The 15,947-nt window shown below is 48.6% G+C and overlaps 1 protein-coding gene across 4 annotated transcripts in view; it reads left to right on the forward strand.

The window, feature by feature from the left end:
- Positions 1–546: 546 nt before the first annotated feature.
- Positions 547–15,947, forward strand: part of CASKIN1 (CASK interacting protein 1) — a 384,147-nt gene continuing 368,746 nt past the window's right edge. For all 4 annotated transcript variants that reach the window (XM_089686801.1, XM_089686798.1, XM_089686800.1 and 1 more), the window contains exon 1: positions 547–978. In XM_089686801.1, the coding sequence (XP_089542927.1) occupies positions 885–978 (94 nt within the window). In that variant the 5' untranslated portion in view covers positions 547–884. The remainder of the gene's footprint in view (positions 979–15,947) is intronic.

The raw sequence follows: 15,947 nt of genomic DNA on the forward strand, positions 1-15,947 counted from the left end.
GAATGGATGAGTGGATGACATATATATGTAGAATGGATGAGTGGATGACATTATATATGTAGAATGGATGAGTGGATGACATTATATATGTAGAATGGATGAGTGGATGACATTATATATGTAGAATGGATGAGTGGATGACATTATATATGTAGAATGGATGAGTGGATGACATTATATATGTAGAATGGATGAGTGGATGACATATATATGTAGAATGGATGAGTGGATGACATTATATATGTAGAATGGATGAGTGGATGACATTATATATGTAGAATGGATGAGTGGATGACATTATATATGTAGAATGGATGAGTGGATGACATATATATGTAGAATGGATGAGTGGATGACATACATATGTAGAATGGATGAGTGGATGACATTAGATGTGTACATATCAGTGTTCTCGTAGAGTGTGTGGTGGCCCCGCCCCGTGGATGCAGCTCCCAGTCAGTGCAGCCAATCACATGTCTCAGGGAGGGGAGGAGGGATCAGGAGACCGATGGGGGGGGTGTTGATGATCCCTCCGTTCTCTCTCCCTCCCCCTCCTGGCCGCTCCGTGTCATCTCACTCCGCTCACCCAGCGCTCCTCACCCGGGCTCACCCCGCCGCCCCCCTCCCTCTCCGGTGCTGCCGGTTCCCGAGGATGAGGATGGTGCTGGCCCCCCGGTGTTCCTGGCTCCTCCCGGCTGGAGGTGTGCTTTCCCCCCAGCAGCAGCAGCACATCTGACCCGGTGTCCCCATCCATCTCCCCGTCCTCCTCCTCCTCCTCTCCAGGGAAGGATGCTGGGGCTGTGAGGACCAATCGAGCTCCGCCAGGATCTGCCCTTCCTCTCCGGTACCCAGGATCGTCCTCCCCCCGGGGTGCAGCGCTGAGGATGGGGAAGGACCAGGAGCTGCTCCAGGCTGTCAAGGCTGAGGACCTGGGCATGGTGCAGAAGCTGCTGCAGAGACCCAAGGCGGGCAAAGCCAGTGAGTACACCCCACCTACCTACCGAACGATCTACCCACCCACCGATCCACCCACCGATCTACCTACCTGCCGGGACGATGGCTTTAATGGGATCAGCCATTGGATAATGGGATTATAGGGGGATCAGGACAGGATGGGGGATGTCTATGTTGTCTCTATGTGATCTACTGTAATGGAAGGGATCTATACTGGGGAGGAGGGAGGGATCTGCAATAGGTTGGGGGTGATCTATATTGGGATGGGGAGTGATCCATAATGTGATGGGGGGGGGGGCGGTCTGTTTTGGAGTGGAGGTGATCCATAATGAGATGGGGAGGTGATCTATAGTGCGATGATGGGGTGGTCTATATTGGGGTGATGGGTGATCTATAGTAGGATGAAGGGGTGATCTATATTGGGGTGACGGGTGATCTATAGTGGGATGAAGGGGTGGTCTGTATTGGGGTGAGGGGTGATCTATAGTGGGATGATAGGGTGGTTTATATTGGGGTGAGGGGTGATCTATAGTGGGATGATGGGGTGATCTATATTGGGGTGAAGGGTGATCTATAGTGGGAAGATGGGGTGTTTTATATTGGGGTGATGGGTGATCTATAGTGGGATGATGAGGTGATCTGTATTGGGGTGAGGGTGATCTATAGTGAGATGATGGGGTGATCTAGATTGACGTGGGGTGATGTATATCAGGGTTCAGGGGTGACCTATATTGGGGTTGGGGAATGATCTATACTGGGATGATGGGGTGATTTATACTGGGGTGGAGGGGGTGCTCTATATTGGGATGGGGCCAGCAAAGCAGGCAGCAGTTATTGGCATCATGGGGGGGGGCACACATGTGCAACACACTCAGGAAATGGAGTGTCACTGTCCCAGCGCACACATGTGCAATGGGGGTGATCTATATTGGGGTGTGGGGACAATCTATATTGGGAGGGTGATCTGTATTGGGATAAGGGGTGATCTCTATTGGGATGGGGGGATTTACATTGGGAGGGTGTTCCATATTGTGATGGTGGGAGATCTATACTGGAGTGGGGGTGATCTATATTGGAGGGTGATCTATATTGAGAGTGTGATTTATATTGTGATGGTGGGTGATCTATATTGTGATTATGGGGGATCTATACTGGAGTGGGGGTGATCTATATTGGAGGGTGATCTATATTGAGAGTGTGATTTATATTGTGATGGTGGGTGATCTATATTGTGATTGTGGGGGATCTATACTGGGGTGGGGGTGATCTATATTGAGAGGGTGATCTACATTGTGATGGTGGGGGATCTATACTGGGATGGGGGATTTATACTGGGGTGGAGGGGTGATCTATACTGGGGTGGAGGGGTGATCTATATTGAGAGGGTGATCTATATTATGATGGAGGGTGATCTATATTGTGATGGTGGGGGATCTATACTTGGATGGGGGGATCTATACTGGGATGGGAGATCTATACTAGGGTGGAGGGGTGATCTATACTGGGATGGGGGGGATCTATACTGGGGTGGAGGAGTGATCTATATTGAGAGGGTGATCTATATTATGATGGAGGGTGATCTATATTGTGATGGTGGGGGATCTATACTGGGATGGGGGATCTATACTGGGATGGGGGGATCTATACTGGGGTGAAGGGGTGATCTGTACTGGGATGGGGGGGGATCTATACTGGCGTGGAGGGGTGATCTATACTGGGATGGGGGATCTATACTGGGGTGGAGGAGTGATCTATATTGTGATGGCTGGTGATCTATACTGTGGTGGGGGGGTCTATATTGGAGGGTGATCTATATTGGAGGGTGATCTATATTGTGATGGTGGGTGATCTATACTGGGGTGGGGGGTCTATATTGGAGGGTAATCTATATTATGATGGAGGGTGATCTATATTGTGATGGTGGGTGATTTATACTGTGGTGGGGGGGTCTATATTGGAGGGTGATCTATATTGGAGGGTGATCTATATTGTGATGGTGGGTGATCTATACTGGGGTGGGGGGTCTATATTGGAGGGTAATCTATATTGGAGGGTGATCTATATTGGAGGGTGATCTATATTGGAGGGTGATCTATATTGGAGGCAGCAATGCAGCAGCAGTCATTGGCAGCATGCGGGGGAGGGGTGCACACATGTGCAGTGCACCCATGACATGGAGTGCCTCTGTCCCAGCTGTGTGTATGATGACTGCCTTGTATCACTAGGTGCCCTTTTACCCCCCCCCCCCATTGCACTTTTGCACAGATCAGTAGGTGATCTAGTAGTCCGCCCTGCAGTCCACACAGGGTTAATACATCTTGGCGGGGTCCCTCCTGGCTGGGAAAGGGGCGAGAGTAAAAAAAAAAAAAAAGAGCCCTAATCTGCATCAATGGTACAGAGATGGATGGGTGAGGGGCGTCCCACGGTGGCTGTGATTGCTGCATGATGCAGGGTGGGAGGGGACAGAGCTGGGATGGAGACAGATCAGGGTCTTTGGGAAGCACAGGACCCCCCTGGATGTGGAGTTGATCAGCCTCTTCCTCTTTTATGAGCATCCTTGGCAAACCAGCCGGATCTGATTTTATACCGGATCCTGTCCAATACAGAGGGGGAGCAGAATATTCATGGTTATCCGTATTACTCACACTGTCCCCTTAGGGTGATACTTGCTCTTGAAGTATCTAGAGTTTGCTCGTGTGGGAAGCAGACCCATGAAGCTCAGCTCACCAATCTGCAGCTCATCACACACGTTACAATCTAATTGTGCAATCCCCTTTCACTGTGCACTGTGATTGTACCATCTCCCGTCGCCCCGGCTCACACATGTGTTTTTCATGCTTTTTCAGCAGCATGATTCCGATGACATTGTGGAGTACGATTTGCGTGTATGGAGGGTGTTTATATAGATGTGGTTGAGCCACATTGCGTTTTCAGAAAAGTGTCGCGTGCGATTTTGGATGATGTAATGGTAACCGCATTCATCAGCGCGTTTTGGCTATTCTTTTCTGTGTGCCACCACCATTCACTTCTATTGAAATGTGCTGCGTATGCGGCGTACACGTGCCTACGGTGTTTGCGTCCGCAAAGCGTCAAAGTGATCGTTTCCCAAAAAAAAAAAGAAGCTCGCAGGCAGGGGCGGACTGACCATTTGAGCACTCGGGCACTCTCCGAGGACCCGGGGTCAGTAGGGGGCCCCATGAAATGCCCCTGGTACCTATTATAGGCTTTTTTGGGTGTGCTTTGAGTGCCCTGCCAAGAATGACTGTGCCATGTGCCAGAGCTTTGTAAATCTCTGGATTGGATGGACAGAAACAGGGGCGGACTAACCATTTGGAAACTCTGGCACTGCCCGAGGGCCCGGGGTCAGTAGGGGGCCCCATGAGATGCCCCTGGTACCTTTATCATAGGCTTTTTAGAGTTTGGGCAAGGACACAGGGGCCCCATGATCCCCTATTGGCCGGGGGCCCCATGAGTTGTCAGTCCTCCCCTGCTCACAGGGCATTTGAGGGACATCACTAGGTGCGACTTGAATGTCTGAAACCCTTAGAGCTCATTTCTGCTGGCGCCGAGGGCTGCCGCTCCTCTGAAAGCGATCCACTCTTGGATTGGAGGCATCTGACAGGCGGTGGGTAGGTGATATGTAGCCTGTAGCACTTCCTGTTTTAACCCCCTAAATGCGCAACACATGCGCATGCAACGTGCACGGTTGCGGGGTGGTTCCAGCACTGCCCCATTCATTTGAATGGCTTGCGTGCGGCGGTCAGTAGTGCCTACCAAACACGACAAGGGGTATCATTCCTGCCGTGGCTGCGAAACAAAGCATCTTGCGTATGGCATGTATACACTCCTAGCCAGGGGCGGACTGACAACTCATGGGGCCCCCGGGCAATAGGGCATCATGGGGCCCCTGTGTCCTTGGCCAAACTCAAAAAAGCCTATGAAAAAGGTACCAGGGGCATCTCATGGGGCCCCCTACTGACCCCGGGCCCTCGGGCTGTGCCCAAGTTTCCAAATGCTCCTGCTCCTAGCTGCTTCTTTTGCAGCTTAAGAGGGTGTGTGTGTGTTTACAAACACGGCTGAGCCACGTGTTTTTACCACCCTCAAATGTAAAAGACCCCTTATTAATGCTTAAGGTGCCTTAAAGGCTGTTTTCATATTTGATGTGAACTGAGCCTAAGGCAGGCCATAGACGGGACGTTTATCGGCCGAATTGTCGGCCGATAAACGAAGAATCGGTCAGCGCCGTTGCCGATGCTGCCACCATCCGGTTTTCGTGGATTTTCCAGCATGACCGATAAAAGTAAACGAGACGATCCGCGAAAAACGGCCGACAGGCGGGCCCCACTAACGGCGTGAATATCAGCCGATTTTTCGTGCGGATGAAAAATCGGCCGATAAACGACCCGTCTATGGCCTGCATTAAAGTGTTTGTAAACCCTCCCATATACCCAGTGAAGTGACTGGCCTCAGGTGATCCACAGAGATGAAACAAATCCTCCTACATGAGTTGTACCTGTTTATCTACGGTCATCTCTTCTCTACACCCATTTAAAGTGCTGAATTTGAAAAGGTTGGAGAAAATGGGGGCGAAGAGCTAAAGTTACACTCTGCAGAGCTCAGTGAGGAGAGCTCTGAGAGCTGATTGGAGGGAAAGGACACCCCCCCCCCCTTCACACAGAGACAGAGCTGAGTCCAGGATCCGGACAAGGGGTGGGCAGGAGGGCCGGCTGCCATGGGCGCACTGGTTTACTGTATGGATGGGGGCGTCAGTGAGTTCATTCTGATACAAGGCATTTTGACAAGGGGATGACTGCTGGGGGTAGAAGCCCCTAAATTTGCACATAATGATGAGGGGGGAGGCGTAATTTGGCGTCTTTGCCCTTGCTGAGGCTGTCAATCTGCTGGAGGTATAAAATAAATAGGTGCAGCGCTAAGAATAGTTAGTAATTAATGTCCATAAAATGCCAAATATAAATAACCAAATAAAATAAACATGGCAGTCCGTGCAAATGATCAGTAGAATCCAATGTTAGTGCTCCAAAAAGTGTGGTAAGATTACACACTCACCAGATGCATAATGTATATATGCAGTAAGAGGTTCTGTAGAGGTCCCCTTTAGGAGCTGGGTAAGATCCTAATCCAGGAAAATCCTCCCTCAAGGAATGATGGTGCTATCAGGAGCTCACAGGCAGGTACAGGGTCCAGCTGGCCAGAGATCCCTTTAAGGGATGGGCATGTGTAGATTCCTGCTTACAGGGACTCCCTTCTCTGGATACTTAAGTGATGGCTGGATCAGATGGCTCTATAAATGAAATGCTCCGCACAGGAGACCATAGAACATGCCCATAGTGTAGTAGGTATCAATAGGTATTTATTATAAAGAAACAAATTTGACACAGCAATTAAAAACAGAGGTGATATGGACTAACCGTCCAGTAAGTAAAATGGCCGCCGGGCCTCCACATGACGTCATGACGTCTTGCTCCTCCTAACGCGTTTCGTGCGCACGCACTTCTTCAGAGGGTGGATACCAATTGACAAATCTGCTGGAGCTCCCTCCCCTGTCTCTCTGTTTTTCTTGGTGTCAGGAAAACTCATCAGAAGTGATTCATGCAGGTAGCAGAGGAACAAGGCAGCAGGCAGAATTGGCACTTAGTGCTCTGGATTGAGACAAGTACACACTGTAGAGGGATATGCTTTGTTCATATTTCATGTCTGAGCTTTACCACCACTTTACGTGCAATGGGTTGCTATTCAAAATGCACAACGCACTGTACATCAGCAAACAATCAGTTGTGCGTTTGCAGTTTTACAAGTACCTTAACGCGTCGCGCTGGTGCGAACATGCCCTTAGGTGGCGATGGCGAAGTGAACCCCTCGCTTCTGTACTACAGAAAAAAACGCCTCGAATTTACTTCGCTATGTTCACACGCAGGCAGAAATGGGGGCAAAGTCCTGAGGTTTGCTGTCCTTGCCCTGTCCTGCTGGGGCCTCGTGTCCATATCCCGACGCAGCTTGCACGCCATCCATACGGAAACGACATATCTGCTGACAGTAGAGGTGACCAGCTGGGTAGTGCTATGGTGATGGGTCATCTCAGTGTCCTCCGGCAGTTTGATTATTGGCTGTGTGAGCAATCCCAGTCCTCCCCCCAGTGCAAGCCGCTCGCTAGACTGAGCAAAGCATGCCGTCAGCGTCAGAAGCTGTGCTGCGATGACAGCGATCTGCTACTGTATTTTTCTTACTATGCCACAGACCTACACATTTATTGGGTCAGCCGCTTCTGTCGTCATGGGCTTCCTGACCGCTGTCGCTAAACGGCAAAGCGCCATGGCATGACGGAGCCTTCCCTTTTGGGTGATAAGCCGAATATCAACGGGCCGAGCAAAGATGTCGGACACGTGTGTTTTTATTTTCTGCTGCTAAACTCCACCTTGATTGCAGTGTCATTAGGATGGCTGCATTGCTATTCCTGTCGAGGAAGCCGGTGATTTATGGCTTAGTGTCGCTGTGCCGCTAGGAACGAGAAAGCAATGTTTGTGCTGAATGAAATGCGAGGCCCGGTGCACCTAGCGGCGTCCCGGGGCTTCTGTCGCTGACGTTTAGAAGCGTTATTATTTTTTATATACAGTAAGGTTCACACCTATGCAGTTTGCCTTTGATCTGTTTCTGCAGCGATTTGTGCGGTGCGGTTTTGAAAATGCGTTTTTGATGCGTTTTGGGTTTTTGCGTTTTATTCTGCAGAATAAACCATAAAACACGTCAAAAAGGCATCAAAAGCGCGCCACATGCTTTTCTGCAGCTTCTCCATTGAAGTCTATAGAACGAAAAGATTGATCTGTTTCTGCAGTGATTTTTGCGGTGCGGTTTTGAAAATGTGTTTTATTTATTTATTTTAGATACTTATATAGTGCTATAGTATTCCATAGTTTGCAAAGGGGTAAGGGGGAAGAATAGGAACACTGCTCATTTATTTCAGGTACTTATATAGCGCTGTCAATTTACACAGCGCTTTACATATATATTGTACATTCACATCAGTCCCTAACCCTCAAGGGGCGTACAATCTAAGGTCCCTAACTTACATTCATACATACACATACTAGGGACAATTTAGACAGGAGCCAATTCACCTACCAGTGTGGGAGGAATCCCACACAGGCACAGGGAGAACATGCAAACTCCAGGCAGGTGGTACCATGGTTGGGATTTGAACCAGCGACCCTAGAAGTGCCAGGCGGAAGTGCTAACCATTTAGCCACTGTGCTGCACAAATGTGACCTGTTATGCGATTTTGAACTGCCAAATTGCATTGATGTGAATGTGGCTTTACTGCGCCGGTATCAGTAAATCAATGCAATGCAGCAGCTGGTGTGAATGAGCCCCTAAAGCGTGTTAAAAATGCGATATGCGTTTTTAAGCATTGTGAAAGGGCCCTAAAGGAGCAGAGCTCTAATGTCTCTGACACCCTAGAGATCCTGGTGCTGTCAGGATGAAAGTTCAGCAGTTGTGGCCTCCATATCATATAGAGAGGATGTTGCTTTCCCAGCCGGTCTGTATGTGATAGAAGTGAGGATTGGTCTCAGCCTATGCTTCTCTGCAAACGACGTACCCTACGCGTTTCGCCCTGCCCATCAGGGCTTAGACATAGAGGGGCTTAGTAATTGGAGACTCCTGGGGCAGTTAATATATATATATATATATATATATATAATGTCATTGCTTTGTACATTTCATAATAGGTCTGTGAAACTTCTGGCAGTTTTACTATAATAAAGTAGATCTCCGGGATCGGGAAATATTGTCTAAATGCAAGAGTCTTGTGTATTCTTTACTGGAATCTTGTTGTACTTTGTGTATATCTTCCAAATCTGTGCAGTAATCCAGCGTGACACTGTTCCTCTGTAATAATGACCGGTCACTGCTTGTGCAGGGTGACTGGTCTGGTCTCCGCCCCCTCCTGTAGTTTTCAGCAGGCAGCCTGCAGTGGGTGGAGCCTGCTGAGTCTTTTCCACAGCTCTGCTATCTGCACAAGCTATGTACAGCAGTGATGATGTCACCGCTACGTTTACACGGCAATTGCTGGGTTTGCAAAGGCATTTGGTGCACATATAGTGGATTTATATAAATTTGTGGCTATGGACGAATATATATAAAGTTTTTGTGCCTGGAGTTTAGCTTTAAGTTCTGCAGGAAACATACATTGCAAATAGTCTGTCTGACATTCGGGACTACCAGGGGCGGACTGAAAACCCGTGGGGCTCCCGGGCAATAGGGGATCATGGGGCCCCTGTGTCCTTGCCCAAACTCAAAAAAGCCTATGAAAAAGGTACCAGGGGCATCTCATGGGGCCCCCTACTGACCCTAGGCCCTCGGGTAGTGCCCGGGTTTCCAAATGGTCAGTCCGACCCTGGGGACTACACAGAAATGCATTGAGATCATTGTAATAGAATACAATGTAGATTTTGTATAGCGCCAACCTGCAGCGGTGTTTTCCGTTTTTGTGCTGCCCTATGCAGAGGATTTTACACCTCAGCACCCAGGACCTGGTAAACATCAATGTACATAAAGTAGATACCGACAATCACTAAAATCTCATATAATCTTTCATGTTGATGTGATTTTAAAAGTAATTTTACAAATTCGCAGTTTTCATTCACATAATATCTGGTAATCCTGCGGTGAAGGTCCTTGTCCTGTAATAGGGTGACAATGGTATTTCTAATCTTCAAATTATGTTCCTGCATTGTCACCATACAGGGCCGGGAGTAGGGAGGGCAGCTTCCCCTGTCTTCCTGCGTTGGGGGAGTGGGGGCGTTGCAAGGCAACAGCCCATAGAGCATGCAGGGCAGGGACTGGGGGGGGCAGCTGCCCCTGGTGCAGTATCTTCATGTGTTGGGGGAGAGGGGGCGTTGCAAGGCAACAGCCCCTAGAGCATGCAGGGCAGGGATTGGGGGGGGCAGCTGCAATTGGTGCAGTGTCTTCCTGCGTTGGAGGAGTGGGGGCGTTGCAAGGCAACAGCCCCTAGAGCATGCAGGGCAGGGATTGGGGGGGGGGCAGCTGCAACCGGTGCCGTGTCTTCCTGCGTTGGGGGAGTAGGGGCGTTGCAAGGCAACAGCCCATAGTGCATGCAGGGCAGGGATTGGGGGGGGGGGGGCAGCTGCAACCGGTGCCGTGTCTTCCTGCGTTGGGGGAGTAGGGGCGTTGCAAGGCAACAGCCCATAGAGCATGCAGGGCAGGGACTAGAGGGGCAGCTGCCCCTGGTGCATTGTCTATATCCACTGGGAGGGTTGCTGCAAGGTAGCAGCCCATAGAGCATACAGGGCAGGGATTGGGGGGGGAAGCTGTCCCTGGTGCAGTGCTGCCCTACACAGAGGATTTTACGCCTCAGCACCCAGTGTTTGGGGTATGGGGGCATTGCAAGGCAGCAGCCCATTGCGCATGCAGGGCAGGGACTGGGGGGGGGGGCAGCTGCCCCTGGTGCAGTGTCTATAGCCGCTGGGAAGGCTGCTGCAAGGTAGCAGCCCATAGAGTATGCAGGGCCAGGACTAGGGGGGGCAGCTGCCCCTGGTGCACTGTCTTCATGTGTTGGGGGAGTGGGGGCATTGCAAGGCAGCAGCCCGTAGAGCATGCAGGGCCAGGACTAGGGGGAGCAGCTTCCCAAGATGCAGTGTCTTTATGTGTTGGGGGGGACGCTGCAAGGCAGCGCATAGAGCCCACCCCTCCATCTTTTACTGCCCTGCTGCCTGGAGGTTGCCCTACAGGAGGAGCACAAGCAGATGAGTGGTGATGTCTCAGCTGGTGAGGTTCATTGTCTGCGATAGTGGCATACTTGGAGGGGGGGTGCAGGCCGCACTGGGTACAAGCACTATGGGGGTGCCGACTGGCTTCTTTTTTTTTGTTGCATCGTGAAATGGCGCAGTAGTGCTAGTATCGCCAATCATCTAAGCTGCAGACGATTGGGGGTGCCCACATTAGGGAGAGGGTGGAGAAAATTTAGAAATGTTGCCCTGGGCACTGGATGACCTTGTCCCATCACTGTCACCTTGTCATACGGGCTTCTGATGGAAACAACAAGCTAGCTGTTTCAGTACAGGCATGGCTCACTGGTGTCATCGTCAGGAAATCTGCCGTGAATAAAGCCATGAAACCATATAGAGAGGAAGTGGCTGCAAAGAGACTGGAGGAGGTCAGCAGAACTGAGATGAAAAGGATGAAAAAAGTAAGAAATGTCTTTTCTAAAAAGAAAAAAAAAAACATAGAAATTGAATGAAAAGTTCCAGGAAAAAAATCGTAGTTCTGACAGTTCTTTATCAGTTTCTTTAGCCAACTTAATGTCACGTAGTTCAAGCTTCCGTCTCCTTTAAAGGGTCAGTCCATTGAACGTATACGAGCTTGAGCAGACCAAAAAAATCTCTTTGGCATTCGAGTCATTCCTGCAGATCTGAACGCTCTTTGTGTATGGCCCGGCTACTCCGGCATGTCATTGTTGAGTGCATGCTAAATGACAGCCGGGCCTTATTTTTAGAGTGATTCATGGTAGCTTTGATTAGCGCGGTCTAATATTAGACGCGGGATGGTCATAGTTTGTCTACAGTGTGCTTTTTTTTTTTGCGCTCCCACATCTTTTATCCTCCCTACATTTCCAGCATCCGGCGGACTGGCACACTTCACCAGGAGATTATAATCCGCTGATTCATCAGTATAGCTAACGGCGGCGTGTGCGCTCCATGTTGCGTAGAGGAGACCTTCATCCTATTACGTTCGCTGTTGGTGGTGGTGGGGGGAGATGCTGAAGATGGTCATTTTGCAGCTGTGCTAAGCAGTTTTGTAAAATGTCGTATCATATATATTAAAGCTTACCATACACCATACAATCTAATTGTACAATCTCTCCTTTAGCTTTACCAAAACGTTTTGAGCCCATTCCTGTGCATTGCGTGTAGGCAACCCATGCATTTCAATAGGCTGCTCTACGCACAAGAAATATGGAAAAGAAGTTCCTGACTGTTTTCCAAAAACGCCCCCCATCAAATTCCATGGAAAACGCGCATGTATTCAGATGCGAGAGGTTGTCTTTAACAATCAGTGGCACCTCCGTGTGTCTGCTAAATGGCAGCTCGTTTCTGTGCATGTTGGAAAGGCGTGCGATTTTGTAGACGTTCCCGACATGCAGTAATGTGAACCTAGCTTTAGCCTGGGTTCACGCTGATGCGGTGCGGAATTCCGCACCGCATCATATTCACACCCCGTTCATATGAACCGCTGTGGGTGTGTATGTTAACCCCTTGACGCCGAGCACACGCAAATATGCGGCCTCTCGGCGTCTGGGTGTTGAAGACGAGCGGCTGCATATTTGTGTGCCATTAGAAAATACATATGTGCTGAGAGCGCGTGCTCTGCGCGCTCCAATCACATATGTCCGTGACTCACGGAAAGGTCCCGATCTCACCTTGCGCTTGGGACCTTTTCCAATCATGTGACGACGAATCACGGTGGTCACATGACCCCCGCTCGCCTCCCGGCTTCTCAAACTCTTAAAGGGCCGGGAGGCGCTGGCGCGAACAACACCCCGATATCGGTTTGCAAAACACGGTGCGATGTGCAGAATCGGATCGCATAGGGGTGATTACCCATGCGATCCGATTCTAGTGCGAAAAAAAAAAGGGTCCTGCACTATTTTGGTGCGGATGTGATCTGTGCCATACAAAATGTATGGCTCAAATTGCATCGCATAGACATCGCATGTGATTTGCACTGGAATGCGGTGCGGGTTCCTGTGTAAATCACATGCGATGTGCCGCACCACAGAAGTGTAAACCCGGGTTAGGGTCTATTTACACTGTTGCGTTTTAGTGTACATGTGTGAGGTGTTAAAATGCATCTCCCCTGATTTCCCATGAGAAAAATAGTGTCCCTAGTGAAATGCATTTTTAAACATATGTCATGCTCGTTTTTATCTGCGTTTTAGTGCTTTGGGAGGCCCAAAAAAGTCAGTGGCAGCTCTTGAAAACACATATAACATGCGTTTTGATGCAGTTGGATGCATTGGCAACAGGTAATAAGAAGCCTTGGTCAATGGCTGTTAATCCTAGCCACTCAAAATTCGAAATTGATGAAATTATTAATTTAGAATGCGTCTAAAGTGCATCAAAATGCATGTCATTCAATGCAAGAAGTATGTCACTTGCACACCAAGAATCTCCAGAATGGGCCATCCAGTGAGCTCATCATGGCTACAATAGAAATGTTTCAAAGCCTCTTCATCAATCCTGTGACCACGCATGTCGTAGCACAGGGGTGTTCAAACTTTTTTCAAAGAGGACCAGATTTGATGAAGTGAACATGCATGATGGCCGACCATTTTGCGGCAAAAAAAAATGAATGGATAAAGGAGTGACTGATACTGGTCATGACATATTTGAAATCTGTACTTGTTTCTCCCCCTAAAAAAAAAAGTGAAATTACTGTCACTGATTTCCCTCAATGCTTGAGAAAGGAGCGCGCCTTTGCCTTTCATTGGCCTCGCGCATGCTTCGAGACTCCACGCACACGGGGCGTTTTAACAACGCTAGTAACGTTAGCTGTGTAAAGTCACGTTAAAACCTCGAGTTTTTCAGCGGTTTTTAGCGGTTTTGCATTAGCGTTTTGCCACGTTTTCCCGCATTTCCATTTTTTAGCATTTTGTTTGGGTCAAAAAAAGTCCAAAAACATTTTACCACGTTTTTCAGCGTTAGAATGTTTTTACAGCTAATCCTGGTTTTTGTTTTCCAGCCAAAAAACGTCCCTGCCAAAAAACGTTAATTCCAGTCTATGTGTGCATGGACACGTAGGATAACATGCTGGGGATGGACACGTAGGATACCATGTTGGGGAGTTTACTGGCTGTAGAAAAAAATGTTAAAAGCCAAAAACTGCCGAAAAACGTCCCGTGTGCATGAGGACTAACAATGGATTTCTCCTATTTGTTCCCATATTTCCTAAATATACCAGATGATGCATTCGAGGACGTGTACCCGCACCCATGTCTAATGGGGAGCAGCGGCTGTGTCCATGCAGCCACTGCGTCCCAGGTGACATGAATGGGACAGCCTGCACAGGGATGCACGGAACACCTGTACATCCTGTGAGGGTAAACATGTCCCTCCCATGGGGTTTGCTGTAGTACACCCGTGTGAACGAGTCCTTTTAAGTGCACAAAATACCTGTTGATCCTGCTAGAAGCTCATAACTTCCTGTGTTCTCTGCCTCTTCTGCACTGAAATCTCAAGCAGTGTTGTCAGCTCTGTCCAGTTTACCTCTGTGAACTACAGAACACCTCCCCCTATGATATAGAGTTAAAGCAGAGTTCCAGTCATTTTTTTTTTAAAGCACCTCCGTGACAGTTGCAGCTTATGCTTAACCTCTTCATGCCGGTTGAACGCAAATGTGCGGCCTACCGGCGTCTGGGCCTAGACGCCGAGCGGCCGCACATTTGCGTTCTATTAAAAAAGGACATATGTGCCGAGAGCGCGTGCCCTGCGCGCTCCCAGCACACATGTCCGATACTCACGGAAAGGTCCTGATCTCCTCTTTCAATCGGGACCTTTCCTGATCATGTGCATATACCTTCTTGGCAAAGGCTAAGCTTTATTTTTCTAACCTACAGCAGGAAACTGACTGAAATTTTATCTGTTGCCATGGGCGACGCTAGCATTGGGCTTGAGTCTTCCAAGGGCCTGAAGGAAGAACTCCAGTTGCTATAGAAACAAGTCAGGTTTTATTCTGCTAGTGCATTGTGGGAGAGTCCATTGGGAGCAAGAAGTCGAAAATGGGCCTTGTTTATTCATGTGTCTGAGGGAAAAGTTGTCCCATACAGACACAGTAGATAACTGACTGGAATTTCATCTGTTGCCATGGGTAACACTAACATTGGGCTTCAGTTTCCAAGGGCCTGAAGGAAGAACTCCAGTTGCTATAGAAACCAGCCAGGTTTTATTCTGCTAGTGCATTGTGGGAGAGTCCGTTGGGAGCAAGAAGTCGAAAATGGGCCTTGTTTATTCATGTGTCTGAGGGAAAAGTTGTCCCATGAAGAGTCAGTAGATAACTGACTGGAATTTCACCTGTTGCCATGGGTAACACTAACATTGGGCTTCAGTTTCCAAGGGCCTGAAGGAAGAACTCTAGTTGCTATGGAAACCAGTCAGGTTATATTCTGGTAGTGCATTGTGGGAGAGTCTATTGGGAGCAAGAAGTCAAAAATGGGGCATGTTTATTCATGTGTCTGAGGGAAAAGTTGTCCCATAAGGACCGCATTACCTGTGGCAGCCAATTATATTCACCGTCTCAGAGTGAAGTGCGAAGGATGATGGGGACCCTGATTGGTTACTATTAGCAATAAGGAATAGCTGAGACAATCCCTTCCCCAAATGCATGGATATATATTGTGTATACTTTGTGTGTGTATGTATATATATATATATATATATATATATATATATATATCCATCGGGGGGGGATTGTCTTAGGTACTCTTTGTTGCCAATAGCAACCCGTCAGGGTCCATACCATCCCTTGTACTTCACTATGGGTGTTGAAGGGTGAATATAATTGGCTGCCACAGGCTACGCGGTCTGTATGGGACAGCTTTTCCCTCAGACACATAAATAAACAAGCCCCATTTTTGACTTCTTGCTCCCACAATGCACTAGCTCTGCTACAATTCCACAATGGACTAGCAGAATAAAACCTGACTGGTTTCTACATCAAGTGAGTCAGGTTCCATTTACACTTGTGTGATGCAGAAACGCACTCAAAATCACGCGCGTTCCCACAGTGCAAAAAACGCACTTCTTTAATTGTTATTGGCACCCCAACGCACCTTGCTAAAGTGAGTGAGAAATCGCATCAAAAAACGCATTGTAACAAAGTACCATACATTTTGGTGTGACGCAATTTTTAAAAAGTCAGTCGTGCACTTTTTTTGATGCGGTGGGAATCCCCTTCAATTGAAT

This window comes from Staurois parvus, unplaced genomic scaffold (genome assembly GCF_062004578.1).
Source record: "Staurois parvus isolate SC_StPar_1 unplaced genomic scaffold, SC_StPar_1.0 ptg000412l, whole genome shotgun sequence".
Classification (NCBI taxonomy): Eukaryota; Metazoa; Chordata; class Amphibia; order Anura; family Ranidae; genus Staurois; species Staurois parvus.